Source organism: Pocillopora verrucosa, chromosome 10 (genome assembly GCF_036669915.1).
Source record: "Pocillopora verrucosa isolate sample1 chromosome 10, ASM3666991v2, whole genome shotgun sequence".
NCBI classification, from domain to species: Eukaryota; Metazoa; Cnidaria; class Anthozoa; order Scleractinia; family Pocilloporidae; genus Pocillopora; species Pocillopora verrucosa.
This window is the reverse complement of record NC_089321.1, coordinates 8,350,582-8,377,269: the sequence shown is the minus strand read 5'-3', so window position 1 is coordinate 8,377,269 and position 26,688 is coordinate 8,350,582. Positions and strand designations below refer to the sequence as shown.

General features: G+C 39.9%; 2 protein-coding genes, 1 long non-coding RNA gene and 1 other non-coding gene across 5 annotated transcripts; 3 read left to right on the top strand and 1 right to left on the bottom strand.

The window, feature by feature from the left end:
• Nucleotides 1-37: 37 nt before the first annotated feature.
• Nucleotides 38-7,973, bottom strand: LOC131791673 (uncharacterized). Of its 2 annotated transcripts, none has more exons than XM_059109031.2 (9): nt 7,628-7,973; nt 6,194-6,381; nt 5,284-5,523; nt 4,870-5,088; nt 3,915-4,049; nt 2,962-3,080; nt 2,312-2,420; nt 1,823-1,895; nt 38-235 (listed from the first exon to the last, which is right to left on the bottom strand). In XM_059109031.2, exons 1-9 carry the CDS (start codon nt 7,901-7,903, stop codon nt 38-40), a joined length of 1,557 nt encoding a protein of 518 aa, XP_058965014.2. In that variant the 5' UTR covers nt 7,904-7,973. The 2 variants fall into 2 exon arrangements, with proteins under 2 accessions (XP_058965014.2, XP_058965015.2); XM_059109032.2 differs by having other exon boundaries at nt 105-235; nt 1,823-1,887.
• Nucleotides 88-2,935, top strand: LOC131791674 (uncharacterized). Its single transcript, XR_010719041.1, has 4 exons — nt 88-223; nt 415-535; nt 1,089-1,245; nt 2,302-2,935. It is a non-coding gene; the product is annotated as an uncharacterized lncRNA (long non-coding RNA).
• A 1,243-nt stretch (nt 7,974-9,216) lies between the features above and the next one.
• On the top strand, nt 9,217-9,287 carry Trnag-gcc (transfer RNA glycine (anticodon GCC)). The gene has a single exon. It is a non-coding gene; the product is annotated as a tRNA-Gly (tRNA).
• A 1,124-nt stretch (nt 9,288-10,411) lies between these two features.
• On the top strand, nt 10,412-26,414 carry LOC131791671 (uncharacterized). Its single transcript, XM_059109025.2, has 19 exons — nt 10,412-10,609; nt 12,543-12,828; nt 13,216-13,444; nt 14,023-14,221; nt 14,610-14,828; nt 15,599-15,733; nt 16,138-16,238; nt 16,784-16,892; nt 17,390-17,462; nt 18,045-18,362; nt 21,198-21,563; nt 21,958-22,186; nt 22,660-22,858; nt 23,283-23,501; nt 23,833-23,967; nt 24,098-24,198; nt 24,841-24,949; nt 25,365-25,437; nt 25,827-26,414. Exons 2-19 carry the CDS (start codon nt 12,544-12,546, stop codon nt 26,097-26,099), a joined length of 3,372 nt encoding a protein of 1,123 aa, XP_058965008.2. The 5' UTR covers nt 10,412-10,609; nt 12,543; the 3' UTR covers nt 26,100-26,414.
• The last annotated feature ends 274 nt before the right edge of the window (nt 26,415-26,688 follow it).

Sequence of the window (26,688 nt, the reverse complement as noted above, 5' to 3'; positions counted from 1 at the left end):
CAGGAGGCAAAGTCATTGTGTTCCAGACACGGAAGGTTTACACCGACGAAGTTAGATGCTCTTCACTCTGATCGCTGTCACGCAGTTCGTCGTGTAAAGGAGATGCATGGGATATGTCTTCTAATGTCTCCAAGGTCCGCCGTCCAAGGGTCTCCGGAAGAAGACCACACAAGCACCCAGAGGCACAAGCAAAGCCACTCATCACAGCAAATGGGATCACGGGGTGAGTTTTGTCCTGTTGAAATAGAAGAAGAAGATTAAAGATGGAGCAAATGGGCTTGTTCGAACAAAAACAACTCTTGAACGACACGCATAAACCTGAACTAGTAACTTAAGAGCAATGTTGGAGAGTTACTGTAAGTAAGCGAGACACCAGTACTTCAAGAGAGTCACTCTCAGAATTTACTTGTTCAGACTAGGTTGTTACTCGCGTATGGTAGACGGCTGAAGATCAGGACACCTTTCCTCTCGAAACCTTTTCTGTTTCATTTCATAAACAAAGCCCGAAACAGGGGTCGCAGCCACCGAAAAGAAGGTAGGATCTTTTCTTCATTAAAGAAAATGTAAATATCTATGTGCGGTTCAAATCTAAAACTCTAAATATGCGTTCAAGTTCTCCTCGCAAAATTAAACAGTAAAAAGAGTAAAGGGGATAAGTTTCTAAAGAAACTGTGGTGCTGCGTCGGTGGGAGAGTATAGCAGGTAATTTAGTGTTAACAACTGAGTTGAAAACGTAAATTAGCCTCCGTAAAGGGTAAAAAAGCTGACGTTTCGAGCGTTAGCTCTTCGTAAGAGCTCTGACGAAGGGCTAACGCTCGAAACGTCTGCTTTTTTACCCTTTACGGTGGCTAATTTACGTTTTTAACTCAGTTGTTAACACTAAATTACCCAGTAAAAAGAGTGCTCTATGAAAAAATGCGACCGACTTGGCTCCTTAAACACAAGCGCTCTCATTCGATTGTGTCAGTAAAATCAAAATCAAGAAATCACAAAAACCTAATCTTAATCAAACCTATCAAAGCAAAAGAAATTGTTCGAAGGAAAACGCAAGTGAGTAGGCGTGATTAGTCTTTGTTTGCCATCTAAAGCCGGGCAGATTGAAGTTATACTCACCAGTAAAACCACAAATGGAGATGGTAGCGTATGGTAGACGGCTGAAGATCAGGACACCTTTCCTCTCGAAACCTTTTCTGTTTCATTTCATAAACAAAGCCCGAAACAGGGGTCGCAGCCACCGAAAAGAAGGTAGGATCTTTTCTTCATTAAAGAAAATGTAAATATCTATGTGCGGTTCAAATCTAAAACTCTAAATATGCGTTCAAGTTCTCCTCGCAAAATTAAACAGTAAAAAGAGTAAAGGGGATAAGTTTCTAAAGAAACTGTGGTGCTGCGTCGGTGGGAGAGTATAGCAGGTAATTTAGTGTTAACAACTGAGTTGAAAACGTAAATTAGCCTCCGTAAAGGGTAAAAAGCTGACGTTTCGAGCGTTAGCTCTTCGTAAGAGCTCTGACGAAGGGCTAACGCTCGAAACGTCTGCTTTTTTACCCTTTACGGTGGCTAATTTACGTTTTTAACTCAGTTGTTAACACTAAATTACCCAGTAAAAAGAGTGCTCTATGAAAAAATGCGACCGACTTGGCTCCTTAAACACAAGCGCTCTCATTCGATTGTGTCAGTAAAATCAAAATCAAGAAATCACAAAAACCTAATCTTAATCAAACCTATCAAAGCAAAAGAAATTGTTCGAAGGAAAACGCAAGTGAGTAGGCGTGATTAGTCTTTGTTTGCCATCTAAAGCCGGGCAGATTGAAGTTATACTCACCAGTAAAACCACAAATGGAGCAATGCTAGCACCAGCCTGATCAAATGCAGCCATACTTCCCATTCCTAAATTCCTTGTGAGAACAAAGTAAAAGAATTTAAGTTTTCAGCAGACCCTAGTGGTCCATTCAACTGCACTTATCGTGGTCTCTATAGCATGAAGCGACTGGGAGTATAACTACTCCCCCGGCATGGAGGTTCGCCGGTACTGTAAGAGTAATGTGTTTCGCCCAGGAACTCATAAACCCAGACCTATAGACCCGGAGTTCACCACGTCTATTACATATAAAAATAAAAGAGGTGATTTTCATCAAATCCTAGATTACTTTGTTCCTTTTCTTGACTTAGTAGCAATAACTGAGAGCTGTCCGCTTAAGAACGACAGCAGTGTAAGCTAGGAGAGGTTTGATTTTAAATATTTTATGTTTTGCAATTCAACTCTCCCCCACTCTCAGAAGAATGAATTTAAAATAATTCCAGCAAACTAAACCTGATGACTGTGGGAAGGAGCTCTGAGGAGAAAACGTAAATTGTGCTGAATGACGCATTGATGCAGAACTTTCCAAGGACTGTGAAAATGACACGTGCAGCTGTGCTACCTAAAAGAGGCAGAACACTTTATCATGAAGTCATTATGAAAGTATATTCAACATAACTTAAAGTTACAACATACTGAAATAGAGAAACGAATTATCAAGAGAATGAATCAAATCGAGTGGCAAAGTGTGGAGCGTTTAATGAACCAATGAAATTGAGATATCAATTAATCATTTGGTAACCTTGCCTATGCAACAACTTGACCACAAAAAAAACGTTTCAACAAAGTACGAAATTTTGAATGACAAATATAAAAATATTAACCACACCTAACTTGAAGGCAAATTCAAAACGCCTAAGAGTGTTACAGCCAGGGTCTCTTAAAAAATTCAACCATCACATCGCACGAATAACGCACAATAAAATTCAAATTAACCAATCAGAACTTCAGACCAAAGCAGGCAAAGGTGACTAAAAACTCTGATGAAATTTACTGCACGTTGTCAGTAACTGGTTTGGTCACTTTAAATCAGCCCAATTGAACAGTATTGCACTTTGTAAGTAAATGAGTAGGTTTACAAAGTAATTCTACAATTCCCTCACCTGAATCAGATTCTGGAGGAATTAGAGAAACAGTGATACAGAACACTGCTGCCAGGTTCATACAAAGGATTAAAGCTCTCTTTCTACCATAAAAACTTTTACACAAAATTCCTTTTTCCCTGGAATAATAAAAACCCAAATCAATATACCTCGAACATCACTTTATAGCAGGTTGTGTTTTACACTAACTGAGATGGCCTAAGTGGCTCATTAAGTAAATCTTTTATTTCCTGCCAACACACACAACCACTATTTAACACTCTAACCACCAACACTGCACTAACCAATCTTTTGACACTGATGTACTTATTGAGTGATTACTTTCATCCTTAATTGACTAACAAATTGACATGACCAGCAGAATGAGTGGTAAGATGGATTACTAACCAGCTGATTGACTGACTGACTGACTCAGATTGATTGATTGACTGACAGACTGACTGACATAGCAACCAACTGACTGAAAGGTGATTGATGCACTAACAGACTGACTGACTGATTGATAAACCAACTAAATGAAGGGCACAGTGACATACTCACCCAAGGAACCACCACTCCACCTTAAAACTGACCGACTGACTGGCTGACTGATTGTCTATCAATTTACTGGCTAACTGAAACGGCTACAATTTACATTCTTTCCTTCATATTTGCCTCAAATACCAATTTCAGAATAAGTCCTTGATTAACATTTACTGCAGACCATGAACAGTTTTAGCTACACCAAGATATTTTTTGTTGTGCTGATTCCTGTTGACTTGCACAACAAATTACATTAGGTAAAATTAGGAACTGCTCATCAGGTCTGCACAACCTCACTTATAAACAGCCACACCCCACCCTTGAAGATGACACAAGAAATTTTTCAATATCTGTATGGCCAATTTCTCCCCCCCTCCTCCCCCCCCCCCCCACACCCAACCCTATCCCCCTAATCATTAACAGACACTTACCAACTCATGAACCAAATAACGAAAAAGTTGCTGGGAATATCAATAGCACTTGTGAGGAAAAAATTCAAATAAAGGTTTCCACCTAGCACTCCAACACTCAAAAGTACTCCATAGTAAACCATGGAATTAGTAAACCTAAGAATTGTTTAAAACATTAAATTAATATCTTGTCTCAAACGCCTGAAAGATAAACATTTTCCTACAAGTTTTTAGAAAACTGGTTTTGAAATTTAATATAATTGTATTTAGAGGAAAAAATTGCTATCATATATAACTGATGATAATTGAACAATGCTGTTCCAGAAAGTTGACTGGCTCAGCAATTGTAAGTACAAGCTAGTCAAGTATGGCTCAACTAGACATCACTAGTACATCATTAGGATTCAGTTTTATGAGTTTTGCTCCATGTACAGCACAAAAAGTCTTCATTCTCCAAGGACTCAGTTTTCCAGGCACTGCATCATGTCATGTTAGCAAGTTCAAAAGTTAACTTTTTACCAAACATCACCGCTTTGGTGAAGAAGTTACCCAAAAATTTCTTTCATTGCAGAGAGAAAAGGAAGAGCACTTACAAGAAAGAACTCAGGAACAGGGGATATTATTTGTGATCACCCATCCAATAAGCAACCCCCACCAACAGGGCTTAAGTTCAAAGAGAAGCACCAGCACATGGCTCATGACAAACACAACACTCAAGCAAATTTCTAAAACAATCATGATCTACCACAGGCATTACACATACTAAAAGCAGCAATGAGCCTTGCTTATTTTATTTTTCAGGGGGGGGGGATTGTCTTGGAAGCATTACTAATTGTAATTAAGAAAGAATGACATTTGAATTATATGTCATTGAAGCAGCCAAGAGGGGGGGGGGGGAAGAAATCAGGGGTTTAAAAGTAACTTGAATTATATTTTGTTACTATTTTTTTTAATTGTAAATATCAAAAATGCTTACCATGCAAACCAAAGAATAACAGTCTGTATAAGCTGGATCCTGGTATGAACCAAATCCAAAAATCCACCTTCTTCTACAGCATTGTGATTATTCTCTGCAAGTGCAAGTTTCTCAGTGGGAAGCCGTTTTTTATTTATGGTAGCAATCAATGAAAACACCTTCCTTGCCTCACCTACTCGGCTGTGAACTATCAGCCATCGACATGATTCAGGTACCCACCTTTAAGATGAAACATTCCAAAAAAAATTCTAGGTTCACATTTTCCACAAGCTTTTTTATGACATCTATGTTGTTTTCCATGACCTACAAAGAATGTTATTCTTGCAGTTCTCAAAGATATCATTCAAGGTAATTTTCATTGACTTATTTCCATGTGATAGTTTTATCTCTACCTCATGATTTGTTTTTCCTCACCTCCAAAATATCAAAAGTAAAAATGCTGGGGCAGATATAACAATTGACAAAGTTCTCCATTCACGTATTCCATATGCCAATCCGCTCAGGATCATAAGTGAAGAAGTGTAGAAAATCCAAACCACTGTCCCAGCTAAACTTCGGTGTTTTGGTCCAACAAACTCTGTTGTAAGCACATAAAGGGTTATATAAACACCTCCTTGAAAGAACCCTGTTATTCCTCTTAGAGTCAAAAACAGCCTGAGAAAAATGTCATATGGGAAGTAAAATAAATACTGCAAATATTGCAACAATTTCATTCAAGTAATGATTAAACTTGTGTGGCCAATCACAGCTAGGTCAAGTAGACAGGGGCATAGACAGGATTTATCAAAGGGTGGTCACACTATGTCATACAAAGGGTACTTACCAGATTATCTTATTGACCTCCATGATCTGTTTTGGGCGGAGGGGGGGTCATGGGCACCCCACAACCTCCCCTAGCAACACCCTTGGTAGATCCAATGCTTGATGCATGATGTGCATGTTAATGCTAATATATGATTCTTTAATCTACTGCCGTTTGACATTCATATTATTCATTAAATAAAACATGGTATTTTACAAGGATTTCCAGCCCCGAGAAATGCCATTACTGCTCACATACCAAATTACAATAATTTAATTACAATAATTAATGACAATAATTTTCTAACTGCCTCTAATTTTCTTGTCAGAAAAAGCCAATGGTGTTTACATTAATTTATATAAGACACAAAATAATACATGGTTGCTTATTGATGTGGAACTTCACTTCCTGTATTCAATTCAACATCTCATGCATTTGCTGTAATCACTCATGAAATATTAAGTTCAACACTCGAAGAGAAATCCCATATCTACAGACCCTTATGTTTTACTCTCTACTCACCATAGCACAGGAACAAAGGAGCTTGCTAGTGAAGACACAGCAACAAAAAAAACAGCAGGGAAAAGAACTTGTTTTCTACCAAACTTGTCTGACAGTCTTCCAATAATAAATGCTCCTGGAATCCACCCAATGAACAGTATGGATTGTGACAGGCTTGCATAATATTCTGCGCCACAAATAAGGTTCCACTTGAGTAAAAAGAAAAAAATGAGAACAAAATGATGATGTGTTTGAGGAAAATTCATAGCCACAGAGGGTTAAAGACTATCTGAACATTTGGCTAGCTGTCTGCTTGCATGCTGCACATACCCTTATCATAAAGTGTTTACAGTTCAGCAAGCCATTTCATGTTCATCCTTTATGGAAAAGGTAACATGTATACCACGAAGGTGAAACATAAAAAGCTTACTGATTAACCCTATAACTCCCAGATCAAATTTGTCGTTCTCCTCACTGTCAACTTTACAATCCTTATAATTTTAGTTCCAATAATTTAATATTATATCAACTAATTATCCCCAATTTGATATTCTTCTTTATTCCTATCACTTAGCTGGTTGATATTGTATTGATATTGTAAGGAGAAATTCTTAGTCACTCATGGCAGTTAAAGGGGTTAACCTTTTCACTCCAATGAGTGACAAAGAAATAATTTCTCCTTACAAAACCAAATTTTTTGGACTAACATTGTGAAAAATGTATGTTAGACAATAGATAAACCTGCTACCGAGATCTTGGGGTTCAAAGGGTGAAAAATACCCCTCCACCTATGATGCAGAATTCCAGAGCTTCTTCAACTATCTAAAAGGCCCAGGGGAGTAGTCTGAGAAGCAAGTCATACAGTTCCTCCAACTTAATCTCCAGTGAAACACCCCAATCTCCTCTCCCCCCCTTTTAGGAACCTCGCCTTAGGGTCAGATAAGACCCAGGGTCAGATAAATTACGCCGGCATAATTTTTGGCAGAATGTAATAATCAGATTGGCAAGCATGATACTGGCATTTTGATTAAACTTGTTACAGTTAGACAAGAGATAAATTATGGAGCCTGAGTAACGTCATCAGTGAGCATGGTTTTCTCTCCTGCAGTTATGGAATTTGATCCCGTAAAATGTTTTGTTCTGAACTTCGCTAAGCCTCTCAATCTTATAATTTTCACCTGTTGGGCCGTAGGAATGGGAGAAGGGAGATTGAGCAAATCTTCGAAACTGTTTTTATTAAATTAAGCATTATTAAAAATTTTGAGCATAATTTTCAGTAACATGCGATGTTTTCAGGGGTGACGCTCCAAGGCATAATGCTCAGATTTTCGACCGTAATTCATCCGACCCTTGACTAAACTCCACAGGTCGTTGTTTACAATCCTGGTCAGACTTTGCACAGGAAGTTTAACCTCGAAACATCTGTCCAAACTTCGAGAAAAACAACAGGCCAACCTCAGTGATGATAGATGTGAACTCGGTGGTAAATTCCCAGTCGTCAGAACTCATATTGCATCTGGCTTTGTAAAAGCCGTCGTATGAACTGAACGTCTCGTTTCGTGTACATATAGAGCTGTTTCCTTTGCACCGCCATCTTGGCTCACCCCCGATAAACACCATAGAAACCGTTTGGAAGGTCAGTACGAAAATTATAAGGCCAAGAAGTAAAGAATTTCGCTTTTGAAAGAGTCCATAACTTCCTATTTCTTCCAGGATCTCGTCGGTATCCATATCAACGATAAAGGAGGATTGGGCGTGATTAAGATAACACTCTCCTCTTCTCCTTGGAGGTCATCGTTCAGTCGTGTGTCACGCAGCGTGATAATAAATTAAAATAAAAAACTCTTGGGGGTTAGGACAATTCAAGTTGTTGTTGCTCTTGACAAGTTAGGTTGTATTTTTGTGAATAGTAATAAACATGAAACGAGTGCATTTTTTATGTAGTTACGTGTAACACGAGTGCAAATCACCAATAGCACGCGTGCTGCCAAAATTTTGTCCGTCTTAACTGTCTGCAATGCGTTTTTCATGTATTATGCCATCAAGTAACAACATGATTCCTTGTGTGATTCGATGTAAATAAGCAATTGCAATTGCATTCGCCCTACGGGCTCATGCAATTTCGATGTTTTTAAAAAATTTACTCTCGCCCAACACCAAATTGCACGCGTAATCATGTTGTACCCATACTAATTTGGTGTGGAAAAGCACTTGAAATTTTCCACGACTACTGATTTTGATGTCTTTGAAAAATGTACTAGTTCTTATTTACACAAAATTGCACTCGAAATCTTGTCATTACCTGTAATATCCAGACCTTGAGCTAAAGGGGCCCCGGTTTTTTGTCGCTTGCCCTGCCGGTTTTTCTTCCTTTTGCGATTCTTTTTTTTTTTTTATTTTTTTTTTAATTTTTTTTTTAATTTTTTTTTTTTACCCAAAATAAGGGGGGGGGGGGGGGAGCGGGAAGGTGAAGATCTCTGGGGATCTCTCCCCAAGCTCCGTCTCCATGTAGCTGCAGGAGGAATGGAATACTTGATTAGTTATCATGTTTATCTGATTTCTAACGACAAAGACAAATATTGCATTGAAGCAAGCATTTCAGACTTTTGACTTGAGAAATATTGTAACGACCTGTGCAACTTGAAACCGGAACAAATTCCTGAGCAAGCTCACGTCGAGAAATTAGTTTTTTTCAGTCGTGGCAAGTAAATACTTTCAAAAGAGCTTCAGGAAAGAACCGAGGACGAAATTCAGCTGCTTTTTCGGACAAAAACTCACAATCTAACGACAAGGCCACAACCAAGTACCGTGAAAATGTTGAGACTCCTCTGGAAAGATGAAAGTTAGGAAGAAACCTTTTAATAAGTTTTAAACTTAAGAGACCTTAGCCCCCCCCCCCCCCCTCCTCTAATTTGTTCTATTTTTTATTTTTATGCAGAACAAAACAGTTGATGGTGGCTCAAACAGAGGCTTTCCCATCAACCCTCAATGTTCCCTGAGGCGAAGGCAATGTTTTACTAGAGGCCACCCCCAAAAACTCAGACGCACTGGTGGTTCAGTGGTAGAATTCTCGCCTGCCACGCGGGAGGCCCGGGTTCGATTCCCGGCTAGTGCATTGTAACCTTTTGGCCGTACTTCCAGTCCGATGAAAAACTAAACCCATACAATACGATCTAGCTTAGTTCTAGAACTACCAAATGCGGTAAAGAGTTTATTTTTAAAACATAGAACACTGAATGAAAGTCTTAATGTTTTTTTTTTCTGTGTTATTCTATCTTGAGTTTAACACTAGTGCATTCTTTGGTTAGACCGCAAGACATAGCCTTTGACACTTTGTGCCTTATAACCTTGAGGGAACACGTATGTATTGTTTGATGATATGAATGGTGGTAAGAATTAAGAAAAAAAATAGGAATACTGGAAGATCTCGACAGCTTCTGGTTTAATAAAGTGACGGCTGGTAAATCGCGTTTTCAAATTCTCTGATAAAAGACGTCCGTCAGTTAACTCAGGCAAGAGCCAAGAAAAACCGCTTTTGAAGCGTTTTCTCCTTGTTGGAGTGCCGGTAAGCGATTCCTTTTCCTTCTTCACTCATTTTTTTTTTCTGTCGGGCTTATCGTCCTCACGAATGTTTGTTTCGTTTCTTTCCTTCTACTTTCTTTTTTCCTTCTTTTGACCGAATGTAAGATACTTAAATTTTTATTTTTTTCAAAACCAAACTCCCGTACATGATGTTAAATTGAATTTTTTGGAAGGTTTGCTTTGTAGTCAAGGCCGTGCGCAGTTTCTTTTCGACGCACTGAGTTGACACATGCTGATAATAACTTATGAAGTATTTGGTTAGATTTTTTGTCTGAATTTGCCGCCACGTTCTGATAATCACTACTTGTTGTTGTTGCTGCTGTTCATGTTCACGTGCTAATATTTTTTTTTCTCTTCGATCTCGGGCTAAAAATTTCCATTGAAATTTCAAGTAGGCTTCATCTAGGATGTTCCACATGAACAGAGAAAAAGGCAGACTCATGACTTTCATCACAAGCTGGGCAACTATTGTAATATGACATGCACTTTAAAATAAATACACCATGAGGAAACAAAGAGAACCGTGTTTCCTTATGTTCTTATAAGGAAACAGGAAATAAACCTTATCATCCTCATGACGCACATACAAAAAGCATATTTCGTCCATGGGGAACATAAACTAGTTTCTGGTGGTTTTTTTTTTATATGTATATTTTGAACAGCTACAAACAAATATACCACCAGATCTTAGGCGCGACCTCTAAAATTGGCCCGATGTTACGCGTCTGTCTTTTTTCACGTGACACAAGTATACGATTTCAAGATTTCGCTGATGCAACTTGACTAAAATATCAACGAGATCGTACATTCCTTCTGGTCTTCGCCAAAGGGTAGCCTGACTATTTCACGCAACAGGTATGAACTCGTATCTTTATTCACATCTATGGAGTTGCTAACGTGCTTTATGCGCCTTCTCATTCCGAACAAACGCATTTTGATCAAAACAGAAAGACCTGGTTGAATGGAAAATCTCGATATGGCCTCAAAATTGCGTGTCCTGGGCTTAATATCAGCTCATAGCAAAAATAAAAAACATATTAAGACCTCTCGAGTAAATTGCTCTACAGACTCCTCCAGGAGAATAAGTTGGTAAGCTCTCAGAAGATTGAAAGTTTATTCTAAGCAAATCTTTTTCTTTACTTCTGATTTAAATGGCTTAAAACGAAAGGAAATTACCACCACTACGCCAGTGTCACCCGGTCTCATTAGTAGTTTCAAAATGGAGTCGAAAGCGTAATTATATAATTATTGGATTTAGTATCAGTTGAACAAGGGTTAAATCAAAGCTAAAGCAAAACTTTCAAAATACTCCCGATTGTGAGGAAAAAATGAACGTAATATTTAAGATTTAAGCATCGACACGGATATATTTAACTCTGTGACTATCCCATTACATGGTTTTGAACATACTGATCCAAGAAAATTTTAATGGTCCGTAAGGCTCCAAAGATGAAGTCCTGGGTATGGCGAAGTCTTGGAAAGCAACTCGAGGTATCGTTAGCAAGGCTGAGGGCCCTGAGAAAGACGAAAAAAGGCCTGTTTATTTAGGGGAAAAATGAGCAAATGCTTCCGGTGTCCTTTTTTTGAGGGCCTGTTTATATGGAGGTGGAGAACCCCAGGTAGGTGAAGTAACCCGCCTGGCCGTGGTCCAAAAATAGCCCGCGTTTACTTACAATCCGGGGCCGGGGTGAAGTTTCTCGAGGTTATTGTCGCGCTTGCAATCAGGGATTTAAGATGTCACCGCGGCGACTTATTTTAAAACGTTGCCAAAAAAAGTTATTTACAACATGTGAATGTACTCTTAAGTTCAAAGTAAAAACTTGACTAAATTGCCGTCGAGTCTTCATTGCTAATAGGACGTTAAGTTAGTGTTTTGATGTTTCAGCTCAGTATGGGACGGCTAAGAAAAGGAAAAAGTTATAAAACACATGTGTTTCGCTACCCCTTGGCTCATTTTATCTCTCTGTAATATGAACGTGACCCCGGCTAAGCGGGTTACTCCATCTTGAGCAGTTTACATAGCAAATTGTCACCCCGGCTGACAGGGTTACCATACCAAGCAGACCGGGCAACCCGCTCAGGTGGGTCACCCCACCTACCATATAAACGTGATTAAGATAAAATAAGAGATTATATGGACAGGCGGGTTACCCCACCTAGGTGGGCTACCTAACCTACCTGGGGTCCCCAACCTTCATGTAAACAGGCCCCTAATTGTCAAATGAGCTTATCAGGGCATGTGTCATCATGATAAGAATTTTGGTGATTGAAGCTCTTATCTAGCGTTTCAAATTACAAAAACTTGATATTTTTGGAGTGGATAGCTTTCACCGGTTGTTCATTACTAAAGGTTGTTCCTCCGGAACCTTGACAGGATTTACTCAACAATCTATTCACGTTTGATTTAATTGTCGAGACACAAATCATCCGATAATAAAAGCTCTGCAGGGAAGATAATACATTCGCCAGTTCTCAAGAAACATTATGTACGTAGCTCTTGTAGGACCTCTTCCAGAGCTAATGCGTGATAAGACTGGGACGACTCTTCCGAGTCGTTCCAGTCCAACGCATACGGATTTATACAGCGGCATTTTTAGAGTTTTCCTGACAGATTGTAGGTACCAACTACATTCCTGGAAGGAGAGAGGCCTAGTGAGGATGAAATGTCTTGCCTGAGAATATAACTCAGTCAGCAAATCAAAGCTCAAACCGGAATTTTTTGATCCGAAGTCCACCGCACTACTTAAGTTTCCTTCCTCTGATAAAATCTTTTCAAATCATTTCACAGAATGGCTTTGACTGTGGATCAGATACTGGAGCGAATTGGTAGCCTCGGATTTTATCAAATTCGCCTGATTGCTATTCTAAGCTACATAGAGTGGTTCAATATAACATTTCAAGTCATGGTACCAACGTTCATCGCCGCTGAACCTAATTGGATGTGTGTGGCCAATCACCGCTCGTGTAACCTGACTGGGGAGTTTAAACCCGGTGATGACCTGTACATGAAACGATGTGATATGCCGAGAGATTCCTGGAAATTCGCTGATGATTACACGTCAGTAGTTACTGAGGTCAGAATTCATTAGACAATAGACAAGTTCTTGAGATAGTATGTTGTAGGATCCGGGTCACAGAAGGCCGACGAACGACCGGGAGAGGAAATCGGCGGGGTTTTTTTGCAGGAATTACAGGAACCAGATAATGGAGATAAACGAATGATTGGACGAGAGAAAATCGGGAGAGAGAGGGTTCGTGAGAGGCCCCTTTTTTTACTCTTGCTGACTGCCTAGAACAGGCCAAAAGTTTGCACCTGAAAGGAAAACTTTGGTTTTTCCCTGATGGTCTTGCGGCACGTATTTGAGCCTCGTACAACCTTTTTACTTTTTTGTTTAGAGGATATGATTATATGGCGACTCTTCGAAAAAACGTAAAAGAATGTTTGTAACAATTTCTTATAGTTCGACTTGGTTTGTGACAAAGCTCTGCTTGGAACCATTTCGACTTCACTCCTATTTGCCGGCTGGCTTGTGGGCGCGTTAATTGGTGGAGTTTTATCAGACAAGATTGGCAGAAAACCAGTACTGTATATAGGATCAATGACTTGTAGCATCTTCGCCTGGTTGGCTGCTTTCCCAAATGTCTTCTGGCTTTTCATTTTATTCAGGCTTCTCGTTGGCATCTGTCTCGGTGAGTGAAGCTTTTCTTTTATCTTTTCTTTAAGCTTAAAAGTATCCCTTTCGTCTCGAGTTCTTGGGAGCGGTTCACACATCTTAACTATAGCATTTCATTGCTCCGATTCAGCGCTTCTGAGCTCCGTTGTTAATGTACTCTCTTTAATGACCGACATGCATTTTGATGAGGTTCTGTTTCCGACATCCTCCCCCCTCCTCCGCACTTGACTCTACAGAATTCGCTGCGTGTCTGTTCGATGTCAGATGACGTCTTTAAATTCTATTACTCAGAGCAAGAGAGAAGCCAAATCAACTTTTTCTCACAGAAAAAGCGAGAACCAAAAAAGGTTTAAAAAACGGTTCAATGTTCACTTAACAGGGCACAAAAGAAGATCAAACTGGAGAAAGCGGGAAAAATCTAGCCCGTCATTTATTAAATCCATTCAAATTCTGTCCTTTATCGACTGATAACATAGAATTTAATGATGAAAACTCTGTGTTGAAGCTTATGACATTAGTGGAAAGAAATAGAGGGAAACTGAAGAAGTTCTTCGTATAAGCTTTGCTGATCTGACGCACCGTCTATTCCATCAGGTGGTGGAGCCATGGGAATCTACGTGCTGGCCACTGAGTTCGCAGGCGTCCGACATCGCCACGTGGCTGGTACGTCACTTTGGTATTCATGGACCCTGGCACTAGTCATGTTAGCAGGGCTCGCTTATGGCATTCGTGACTGGAGATTCCTTTCAATCACTTGTGCGGTACCTGGACTTATTTCCTTCATAGGCTGGTGGTAAGCGTTTTCAGATGAAAATCTCTTACCTTTGTTAATTAGTTTAAGGGCCTCTTCAGTTGAGGAGAGAGCTGTGTAATCTACCGAGGACACACCCTCCCAACGGGTACGTGCTGCTAAACAGGATATGGTTTCCGGGGTCTTGAATTTTAAACAGGGTATACATTTTCAATTTTTCCCTTCTTGAACAGGGTATCTTTGCAGACCTTAATTCTTCAGAAGGGCATGGAAAAAACCATCCCCATGTTAACTAACTTCAAGTGTTGGTGGAGGGGGAGGGGGGGGGGGGGTGGCCTGCAGAGATTAGTGCAAAAATTTAAACTTTGCTTTCTGTTAAGCCTCTCTGATAGAGTTTCCCATTGAACTTTTTCCTGCTTAACTCTTTAAGGTTCACCCCCGAATCATCGAGGTACTTGCTGCTCAAGGGGAAAGTTACGGAAACTGAGCAAATATTGCGACGCATTGCTGCCACAAACAAGAAAACCTATCCAGAGGAGCCTTTAGTGGATCCGAATGCTGATGGCAAGCAACAGGATCTAGGTGACGTCAGAGATTTATTTCGAACAAAAAAGATGTTGCACAGGACTCTTGTTTCTTGGTATGCCTGGTGAGTGCCGGTAGACTAGTGAAGTTTAGTTTCTCCGCGAAGACAGGTGCTTGGATTTATGTTGAATAACCTTCCACAATTTTCTTTTAAATTTTCTGTGTATCGTATATGGGCTGTCTTCAGTCTGTATTCAGCTACTTTCTTACAAGTTCAAACATTTTTTAAAAGGTTTTGAGCTCCTTTTTGCCAGGGGAAAAGTATTTTCAGGGCGTATTTTTATTTCAGATGGAATTTCCTACCTAAAAGACAGTCGAAAAGATGATATAGAATTTTCAACTGATGAAAGATAATGAGATTTTTTTACAAGAAATTCGAAAGTAATTTTTTTCACCAGAATTCCTTTCTTGTTTCCATTGTTGTCTTTTTGTTCTATTTCGTAAAGCGATTTCACGTTGCCGTGCATTTGTTCCCCTAAAGATCACAGATTACGTCAAAATGTGGTAGGAACACAAAAGTGCCACATTTTGGCAACACGTTTTGTTGTTTTTTGTGATCTCTTACTCTTCCGACCAACGGCAACACGAAATCTGTTTGTGTTACATAATAAAGAAGCAAAAAATGATTAATGGTGATGCTATCGATGCGTCTGTTCTCCAATAGTAAGAACCAATCAAAATACGTGTATAATTCAGTTTATCATACATACAGTTTTCAATATAAATTTGAACAAAATACACTTCTAAGAGTGGAGCATCCCGCCCGTTACAGATGCTGTAAAAATCATAAAGATTACCTTGTCAGCAACAAACGCGCACTGATTTTGCTTACAGGTTTGTAAATGCCATGGTGTATTATGGTGTATCGTTCAGCACTCCAACTCTTGGCGGCAACATTTACCTGAATTTCTTCCTGTTATCCATCATTGAGATTCCTGCAAATTATGTTGGCATCTGGGCCATGGGAAAGTAAGTCTGTAACGCATGCCATCTTTAGTTTAATTTTATTTCGTGAAACTTGTAAAAACTGGAAACCATGGATCCGACTTGCACCATCCTCATAACTTCCACCGGACTAGACTCTTGGTGCAAAAAAGTTGGCCTCTTTCCTTTGCGTTGAAAGTTCAGTCCGGACGAGACATTACTGATTTTACATAGGGAAGGGCTGTTAAACAGGATCCTGTTTTGAGGAGATTCGATCTCATCGCTCCCCTTTTCTTGTCGGAACCGACCTTTAAATTTCAGGTTCATGGACCGTAATGATTACAATTTCTATTTTGATAGCCTAAGAAGCAAGTCGTTGTCGTTTGAAAAAATAATCTCGTTCTTTCCTCACGTGAAATTTTCTTTTTTGCTTACTTTGTTCATTTCAGGTTTGGTCGTAAAAAATCGCTGATTTACTGTCTGATCCTTGCTGCCATTGCGTCGACTGGTGCTGTTTTGTTTACTATGTTCGATCCAGGAAATGACAAATGTAAGTTTCGAAGGTTGAGATGGACGGAAACAGAGTAAAAAGACACCGAGTGGTGAAAAGAAGATGAATGACCACTTAGCAGTAAAACAAAAGACCAATAACGTATCTCAATTCCACACCCGCCAAAATGAAAAACTAACATTGTTTTTACTGTGTTCTTCTACTTTTGCATGTGAATTCACCAACCTAATTTTCCGTAAAAGAAACTCGGACAATTGAGGAAAAGGAATCCAAGGAATATCCTAAAAGAGTTGCTATCAGTTTCAATTCTGTCGCTAGCATGAAAATTACCAAGGAGATGTGTGTTCTTGATTTCAGAAAGCGCCATTAAAATAACAAAGTGACGATTGGAAAAGTGTAGGGGAAAACAAACTCCAACTGTGTAAATCTACATTTTTTTAAAATCTTTCCATGTATTTTTGTTACTTTGTTTTTCAATACGTGCACTTTTCTTTCACTCTTCGTGTATGTTTTTTTTCCCCAATCCCTCCCTTTACTTTTTTAATGGCCTGGCTTTGTCAATTGAAGGTCTTTTGTGTTTTCAGGTTATGCTGCTGGTAAGATCATCATGGCTCTTGCTGCTAAGTTCTTTGTATTCATCTCGTTTGATGCAGTTTATGTTTACTCCGCTGAACTGTTTCCAACGGCCATCAGGTTAGAGTCCTATCTACCTTTACTTTCCGGTACATTTAATTTCCACAGTTAATAACTTTTGATGACCCAGCATTATGAAACACGGATTTATGCAATCCACCTCAATGCGCATGTCGTTGAGATCCTTGCGTTGCTCGATAAAGACACTGCCCCTAGGGGAGGGTTCAGGAATTTTTCGAAGGAGGGGGGGGGGTGAGGGGTACCCCACAAAAGAATGACGCAACTGATGGGTGACGTCAACAAATTTTAAAAGCGAACAACGAAGAAGAAGGCCCATGATTAGGGACTGCTGACAATGCAAAGAAAGCAGTACAACTGTTTTTTTAATAACTGTGAAGTCGTATCTAATTACGTAGGCCATCTTGGGGGTGGAGGGGGAAGGTGCACGCCCCTTGCACCCCTCCCCTAGATCCGCCCTCCTGATTAAACAAGGTCGGACCGTTGCAAAACAGGAGTGCCTGGTAAAACGTTTCTTTGCACGACGTTTTTGTTTGCAGAAATATTGGAATGGGTACCTCTACATCCGCTGCCAGGATTGGTTCATTCTGTTCACCATATATTGTTCATCTTGTAAGTATCATGCGCAAGTCAACGACATGCAAATCCATACAAAGGGCCTGTTGTTTTATTGGAAGTTAGCACTAATCTTTAAAACTACAGGAATTGACGTTATTTGTGGGTTTTATCCTAAAGTAAGGCAAAAGTAAAAACAAAACAAAACAAAACAAAACAAAAAACAAATATAAACTACCGAGTTGTCTGGCAAGCCATAAACATTGAGTATTTAAGGGAGAGATGTTTTCGTCTTGTCACGAGCGTGAGACAAAGAGAAAATTGTGAGTCTCCATGAGGAAACGAACCTCAGACCTGCGCTCCGATGCTCTATGTCCTCATGGGGACTCGGAATTTTTTCTTTGTCCCACGTTCGTGACAAGACGAAAGACATCTTTCTCTATTTCATTACCGGGCTCAAAACTTACCATCTCCCTTATTCTATTGAGCGTTTAAGTTACTCTCATCTCCGCGTCAATCGCCGGATCCTTTCAGCCAATAAAGGGTTTCTAAACGAAATGGCCACATTGATGTTTGGATACTTTCTGTCTGCTGACTCTCACGACCTAAGACTTTTCCGCATCATTTATTTTCTCACAGACGCGCGTACATCCTCTCCTCCCCTACGGCATCATGGGAATCAAAGCCTTGTTAGCCAGTCTATTGTGTATGACTCTACCGGAGACGAAAGGAACACCCACTCCTGAGACGATGGACTCCGAGGAGGGAGTGGAACTAGGGATTCAAAATATGGCCATGGACGACATACAGCTAAACGATGAAAAGGAACAAGTAAAAGATCGTGAGAAAATGAATAATGGGAAAGAGAATAATGAAGATAAAAAGAGAGAAAAAGAGAATTGTGGCAACAAGATGAACAGCAGTGCAAGCATCGGAGACGATTCTTTTCATGACACTGCTTTTTGAGATATGATTTTTCGTCTTTGTCAGCTTAACATTCTCAGAGTGTGATGCGAGGATTTTGTATTTGAGCTGTCTATTTTTAGGGTTTACCACATATACATCGCTTTTTAGATTTAGCTGTATCATTAGTATAGGTAATCACATGATTTCGGATGCAATTTGGGATAAATCAGCACCAGCAAATTTTTCAAAGGCTAACCAAATTGCACGAACCCGTGGGGTGAGTGCAATCTGTATTCTTTAAAAAATTTACGGATGGTCTGTTGTTACAAAGTATTACAAAGCGTGATGGTCTGTTACAAAGTGCGACGAGTGTCGCGCTTGGGAAATGTGTTTACTTGGCGGTTAAAATCTGTCTTCGGGAACATTTTTATACGTGGGTGAGGCTGGCAGATTTTAGAAAAATTGCGTTAAACAAAAGAAATCACAGTGGCATATGTCAACGCTTGTCAGTGAACCTTGCCGATTTGATGTTTCTTGTGCAAACTATGGAAAAATTTTTCAACAGGACACATGATCGCGATATCTTTCTTCCCAGCAGTAAACATGCAATTCTCAACAAGTCAAAACACTGATAGTTACCTCACTAATGCGACTGTTCTCCTTCGACTAAAAAGGTTTTTTTTCTTGTTGCGGTTACGCATTTCAATTGTCTTTTTTCTCAAAAAATTGAAAACTTTCCCTTAGTGCGACCCCTGCCTTCTTACAAAATGTGAAATTTCATAACAAAGCGCGATAATTTTGCTACAAAGATCGTGACAGGTATTACATGAAGCGAAGACCATAACAAAGTGCGACAGAACCACTAATCAAAAAGTCGTTAGTTGGACCCTTCAGTTGCGAACATCCTGTCTTTCTTTCTATCGAGCATGCCTGTGTTACTGACAATGACCTCTGGGGTACTCCCTGTGATATACCGCGGGGGGTGTTGACCAATATTTTCAATGTTAATTCTGTTGCTTTAGGGTAGCTGGGAAAACCTTTCCCAGTTCCATCAGCTAAAAGTTCCCAAAGGTAATAATCGGTCACACTGGTGCATTTAAGTTTCCGGTGAGTGGACTGTCATCAAGTCACGTTTCCCAGGGACAAAAGTCTGTAGTGCGACCACAGCAAAAAAAGAAACGGTTACGGCCGCCTTTAATACCTCCCACCGCTGTCTGGCCTCAATGTTAGGGTTTCGCCTTACGGCTTCCTTTCCAGGCACAGCCGCTGATTACACCATTGGTAGCCACTTGTGGAAAAACTTATTGAAACTCATGGTACTGCGGACCACCATTTCGAGAAATTTGAGGGGGAAAGCGCCCTAGGAGCGAGGTTGAGGGAGCGCATAACAGTAACCCCATCCCCCGCCCTCCGCCCGTCACTTATTATTACATTTGTAAATTATCAACTGAGGAATGCATTGTTCTCGTTATTTGACCTCATTTCATCTTCAAACATTCATTATTGCTCGGAATTTTACGCATCCTTGTGGCTTACAGGCGAGTTCTTGAAATATTTGAGACGATTACAAGCAACGTGCCCAAAGGTAGGGTCATTTGCAAATATTACTGTGAACATTAGTTGAATTCACAGTTCCTCTGGAATATTGTATATTGCACGAAGAGGCAGCCTTGTTACATGATCGGCACACATTCGTTGTGTACCTGTTTGCACTGGTATCCAACATTAAAGCGAAATTAAGTACCGGCTATTGACGTGCAAAGCTGCATTAAGCAAAGTTTTTGTCTCTTCTGTGTGGTACACTTTTCGATTATAATCTTCCCAAAAACTTTAGAGGCAATCATAGCAGCGGAGATGAACTTCTCCAGCGCCTAAGCCAGACGACAAAAGATAGGCCGCTCCAAGGATCGCCCCTGGGATTTCTTGGTTCCGATTTGCACGCTAAAATGGCAAAATTAAACGGTGAATTGACCCCTGAGGGTAAATGAAGGCCAAAAATTTGGCAGGTGTTCTTGAGTACTTGGTCTGTGCAACTGTATGAAAGTAAACAGTTTTTGAATGAACACTTACTAGTTTATTGGGATGAAACCTAGTACTTGAGTATTAACTCCTGGCATTTATAATACGCGAATATCATATATACGCGAAATTTTCCTCGGAAACCTGTACGCTCTGGTCTTTTCGTGAATATATATATGAGATTATTCGAATGTTGTGAAGACTTAATTGCATTTGACCTGCTGTTCTCAATTTGCTTGCTTAGTCAATTTCTATGATCGGGAAAAAAATACTGGTCTGGTTTTCAAACTGTTATTAAATGAGCAATTGGCGATAAATTTGGCCGTGGGAAAGAACAGCAGACTGTGCAGGAAACTGTAGAAGGTGGGTCAGAATTGGTGAAATCCTCATTTATTAAACTACTTTCGTGTTCAGGGCCTTTGGCACCCAATTTTCGCTTTGTTTCATGTAACCTGCACAGTCAGTAGTTTTGTGAGCGCTAGGAAAAGTTGAGCGACAGAGCCACGCGTAATAGCAGCAAAATTCTCTTGTTTCTGTCACGTTTAGATTCATCGAGTACCCAAAAATTCGTCAGCCATGCAAGCTAGAATCACTTTGTTACGTATCACTTGAACGCAGCTGGCAACTGGTGATCATATTCATATAATTGTGAACTAGTGCAAAGCACAAGAATTACGAAGCGCGAGGGTAAATAAGGCGCGCGTGTGTCCCCTTCAAGGAGGAGACACGCCTCGCACGTTTACATGCTTACACGTGTTCTGCCATGCGCATCACCGTTATTCACGTGTTTCTTTGGCGGGGCGTTTTTTTTTTTAATAGAATGTATATTTTGTCTGAAAATTAAAAGGTTAAAGACTTTTTTTTGAGCCGGATTCTTGTTTTCTTATCTTTCTTTTTCTCCTTCTTCGTATTTTAGTCCCACCTCGAAAACTTGGTGCGATCGCCTTGAAACTGAAAATGGCTTTGAGTGTGGATGAAGTGTTGGAGAAAATTGGCAGCATGGGTTTGTACCAGATCCGTCTCATAATCATCTTGAGTTACATTGAAATGATTAATTTAACATACCAGGTGATGTTGCCCAGCTTCATCTCGGCTGAACCGAAATGGATGTGCGCCGGTAATAACAGCCATTGTAACATTAGTGGTCAATTTGACGCTACGGATGAACGGCGATGTAAAATGCCTAGAGAATCCTGGAAGTTTGCTGACGATTTTACATCTGTAGTCACAACGGTAATTCAACTCACTCAAATTTAATTAAATTACAAAAGAAAACCTGTGACTGGATGGAAATTAGAGGTGTAAGTAGTGACCTCTTAGGAGGAGGATGTGACGGAGAGGGTGAAGTAACAGAGGAATTCAGAATTTTCAAAAGAGGGTTTTAGTATCATAAATTCTACCACAAGAAGATTTTAACACTAGGACTATTCTGCGCCAATATGATGTAAAATATTTTTCAGGTTTTAACCCTCTTTTAGTTCTTAATTTGATTCTTTCGTATTTGCACTGGTTATTTGTGCTGCTTGCACATTTGTCGGGTTTGCATACAATCGCTGTTAAATCTCTTTTGTTTTTGTGTATGTTTTCGAACATACCATTTATACCTCCGCTATGTTATGCATTTCAGTTTGACTTAGTTTGTGATAATGCCATTCTGTCGAGCCTTTCCACATCTCTCGTGTTCGCTGGCTGGTTGGTTGGTGCACTTGGTGGAGGTGTTCTTTCTGATAAAATCGGCCGTAAACCCGTTTTGCTGATCTTTACGTTCACTACAAGTTTGTTTGGCCTTCTTGCCTCCTTTCCACATCATTTCTGGCTGTTTATCCTGTTCAGACTCTGTACAGGTTTAAGTATAGGTATAGAGTTCATAACATTTACGAATTTTTCTCTGATTATACGTTTATTATTGCTATAGTTTTAACCGTTTAATCTTATCTGTAAGCGTGCTGGACTCTCGATTGAAACGTACAGGTTCACGTCTTAAGAGATGGACCACATCAAAAACTGACATTGAAAGAGACTTACAGTTGTTTTTAAAAATAATTTAAAATAACCCAGAGAGATAAAATGTCTAGGAAGAGCTACATTAAAAACAATATTTCAACTATTCGAACAAAGTACGAAGGTTGAAAATTGCTGGTCCTACAGGCTGAGACAGTTAGAGAACGGCCAGCAGACTGACCGCGTCGCGTACATGAATGATTTTTAAATTTTATATAATTACTAACGTCGATATCTGGCTTCTGAATATTGCACTAATTCACGGTAAAGCAGCGCTTACTTCTCTTAGTATGAACAATATTTTTTTATTCTTGTACCAATTTTTTAGGGGGCGGATCCATGGGAATGTACGTGTTGGCAACAGAATTTGTCGGCAAGAGGCACCGGCATGTCGCTGGCACGTCACTGTTTTACTCGTGGGCTCTGGGTCTTGTTACGTTGGCAGGATTAGCGTATGCGGTGCGTGACTGGAGGATGCTGTCAATCATGTGTTCTGCACCCGGCCTGATTTCTATTTTGGCGTGGAGGTGAGTAAATATAAGACTTTCCAAGCAGGGGAGGGGATGCACAGGAGTGGTATCAAACTCGACCTGTGAGGTAACGCATAATGCAGCAAAATATGTGTGAATTTTATGAGTTCTGGAACTCGTCGAATTCGCAATTATTGTTTCTCATGGTACCCTCATGGCTTTAGCTCATTTTTCTGTCTTTAAACGAGACACTGTCACAGAGTCTCTACGACTCTTTCCATTCAGACGTTCAAGAGGTAACAGCAGAGGGTAGGGAAAATTTAGGATCCAATACGTCCATGAGGAGAAACACTAAACTCCCGGTCATCTAAGACTTTGAAGACTAAAAACTCTCCCACAGTTTCCAAGTTACAAGGCAGTATGACTTTTACTACACAGTTGGATACGAAGAAATTTCTATTGTCCTTAATCTTGTTTCAAGGTTTGTTCCGGAATCGTCGAGGTATCTACTACTCAAGGGTAAGCTTTCTGAGACGGAAGAAATCCTTCGGGAAATCGCAGCAACAAACAAGAAGAAATACCCAGAGGAACCTCTATACAACCCGTGTGCTGATGGGAAAGTTCAACAGATAGGTGACATCAGAGATTTATTTCGAACCAAGAAAATGGTTCACAGAACTCTGGTGTCTTGGTATGCCTGGTAAGTAAGTAGCAAAGGTGCCTACAGCGTGTTTCAAAGAGTTTCGCAAGACTGAATTTAAACCAAAGGAAAGCGCGGGAAAACGCGAGAGATCAATGGTTTTTGTATGAATCTGATTGGTTGAGAAAGTGAGTTTTTTGAGCCAATCATGGAGCGTCCTAATTCAAAGCCAGCTTACAGACTTAAAAACTACTGTTTATCTTTGCTGTTGTCAAGAATAATTAGCAGATGTGAGAGCTGTAAAAATACTTTGGTAAACCCAGGGCTAGTGTCCACAACAAATTCTTAGTGATACAATGCTTTGCGGTCATCTGGAAGCTTTCCTTTACAGGTTTGTAAACGGCATAGTTTATTATGGTGTATCGTTCAGCACTCCAACTCTTGGTGGCAACATGTACCTGAATTTCTTCCTGACCTCCGTTATAGAGTTTCCCGCCAATTTCGTGGCCATCTGGATCATGGGAAGGTGAGTGGTGACAGAAGCGCTCAGTACCTAATGCAGCTTTCTTAAGGCGAGAATTGTCCTGTCAATCAAACTTTTTTTTTTTATCAGAATGTCAATATTTCATTCTTCCCTGTGTTTTTATGTGCACTAGGTTCGGCCGCAAAAAGCCTTTGGTTTATTTCCTGATCCTTGCTGCGCTCGCCTCAACTGGTGCAGTGTTATGTACAATGTATGATCCGGGGAACGATAAAGGTATGATTCATACTGGATGAGGTCGTACCATCATATTTGCTGGGTTAACTCCTCATCTTCTCCCTTGTACTGTCCTTTTCATTCCATTTCTTTTTTCGAATGTTCGACCAGATTGACAGAACAGAAAAAAGCGAGCGATAAGTTCTAATGACACGACGAAGGAACTGTAAAGGATTGTAAAAAAACTTTCAGTCGATTTTAGTCTGCGATCAGTTACCCTAGGAGCAAAGCATGCGCATTAGTACCCTTTTGATGAGTACGACTTTGTTGAATCAGCGATTTTTCCGCTGTTTCATTCGAATGGAAAAACAAGTTGTTAAAATTCGTCACCTGTCCCTCATAAGGATTCCAACCCGGCCTGGTTCGATGTCGCGATTGGGTGCTCTTCCAAATGAGCTATTCAGAACTCTTCGGCCAGTTAAACTTCATACTAAGTTCTTATCTGACATGCGTCCTGCATACTACTGGGATTAACAGCATCGAATGGGTTTTACAAGGAGAGAGGTCTTTTTTCGGTATGCTGTTTTTTTTCCCTCCAGCAAAACTATGCCTGCAACAAGCTAAACAAGTATCGATGCAAGTAAAAAAGCCATGTAGCACTTGCATGAAACTGATTTGTTTTTACCCTTGCTCTGTTTTCAGGGTTCATGGCTGGTCGTATTCTTATGGCGATGTCAGCAAAGTTCTTTGTGTTCATCTCATTTGATGCCGTCTATGTTTACGCTGCGGAACTCTTCCCAACAGTCATCAGGTAGAATTTTTCACTCAGAATGATGTAAAATTTCGCGTTTTTAGTTTACTAATGACTTCTACAGCATTTGTCAGAAAGGGCCTTTAGTAACTGTCTGTTACAGAAAAATTAGGCATTTTTGTTTTCCTAACTAACTACAATGCATCAGGTATTATTTTTCACTCAACAGCGTAAACTTTTAGCGTTTTTTAATTTATCAGTGACTTCGAGAGCTTTTGTCAAAGACAGTGCCTTAGTAACTTACTGTTATAAAAACATTTCGGGCACTTTTGTTTTCCTGACCAATTACAATGCCCTTCTTGGTGATCGTTTTGAGAATGCTTTACGCTCCACACCAATATTCTTGGCGATGATTTTGTGCAGCAAACAGAATACCCATTCTGATTATAACTTTTTGGTTCATCTTTCTTCACAGAAACATAGGAATGGGCACATCAACAGCCTCTGGTCGGGTTGGCTCGTTTTTATCTTCTTATGTAATTCATCTGGTGAGGATTTTTTTCTTTTTTTTTTTTCTTATATAAAATAGACCAGATAATTACACTTCCTTGTTTTGCTTTGCCATTAGCGCGCTTTAATTAAAATTAGATGGGAAAATACCGAAATAATTACAACAATAAATCAGAACAAAGATAAACTTGCCAAGAACTGATGATAACCCAAAGTAAAAGGATGTAACAGCTTCAAGCACGGGAAAACGCACGTGACCTTTACGTCGTTGGGTTTGTTTTTGTATCTGATTGGTTGAGAAAAAGCGCGTTATCTGAATCAATTGCAGTGTAGAGAAAATAATCGCAATACAATCCGGGTTTCCTTATAGCTTTCATTTCAAAATTAAACTTATCTCGTCTGCCTCTGATATTTTACTTTCTCATAGCGATTTACTCACCCACTCCTCCCGTACGGCATCATGGGAGGCAATGCATTGTTAGCGGGAATCCTGTGCCAGACTCTGCCAGAGACAAAAGACTTGCCAACTGCTGAAACTATGGAAACCGAAAGCACAGAAGAAGCATATATGGCATTGAAATCAGCCGTAGATTACAAAGAGAAGGAAGACGCCGATGGCAAGCAACTCACCATGGCCGACACGGTGAAAGACACCACAAACAGCAGAGCAAACCTCGTAGATTACGCTACATCTTTGTGATTGTGTTTTCTCTTTTAGTTTATGTTTATCTTTCCGAAGTACTTCTTTTGGTTCTCCTTCAAGTTATGACAAGTGTTAGTTTTGGACTTAAATGTTTCAACGAAGGCAGAATCTGTTGAGGTGATTCTTCATTATTGCACTGCGTATGCTGTATTGCGCAATAAGCGCGCGCATTCGTAGAACATGGTATTGGTTTTTACAGTCAATGTACGAGGTAAATTTGGTCTATTAGATCTCTTTAACAAACACGGTGACTTACTTTTTCATTGCAGTTATCGAAACAAAGATTGGTAGGGAACATTCAAGGAAAGTTACAAAAAATCGTTTGACCTCTTTTCTTTCTGTGGAATCACCTTTAGTTAATGAATGATATCTACTAGGTGAACTGACTCTTACAAATTGACCTTTAAAATTCTTCCTGGTCATATTCCAATAACTTCTCTCTACAAAGAAGAGATTTTCTAATATAGAACTATTTACTGTACGTGCGTCAGTTTCGCGACACTATTCCTTAAAATGAAAGCAAACAATGCTTACACTGCCTTGCTATAAATTCTAATGCGCGGAAATTCCCTTACTTGTCTGAGCC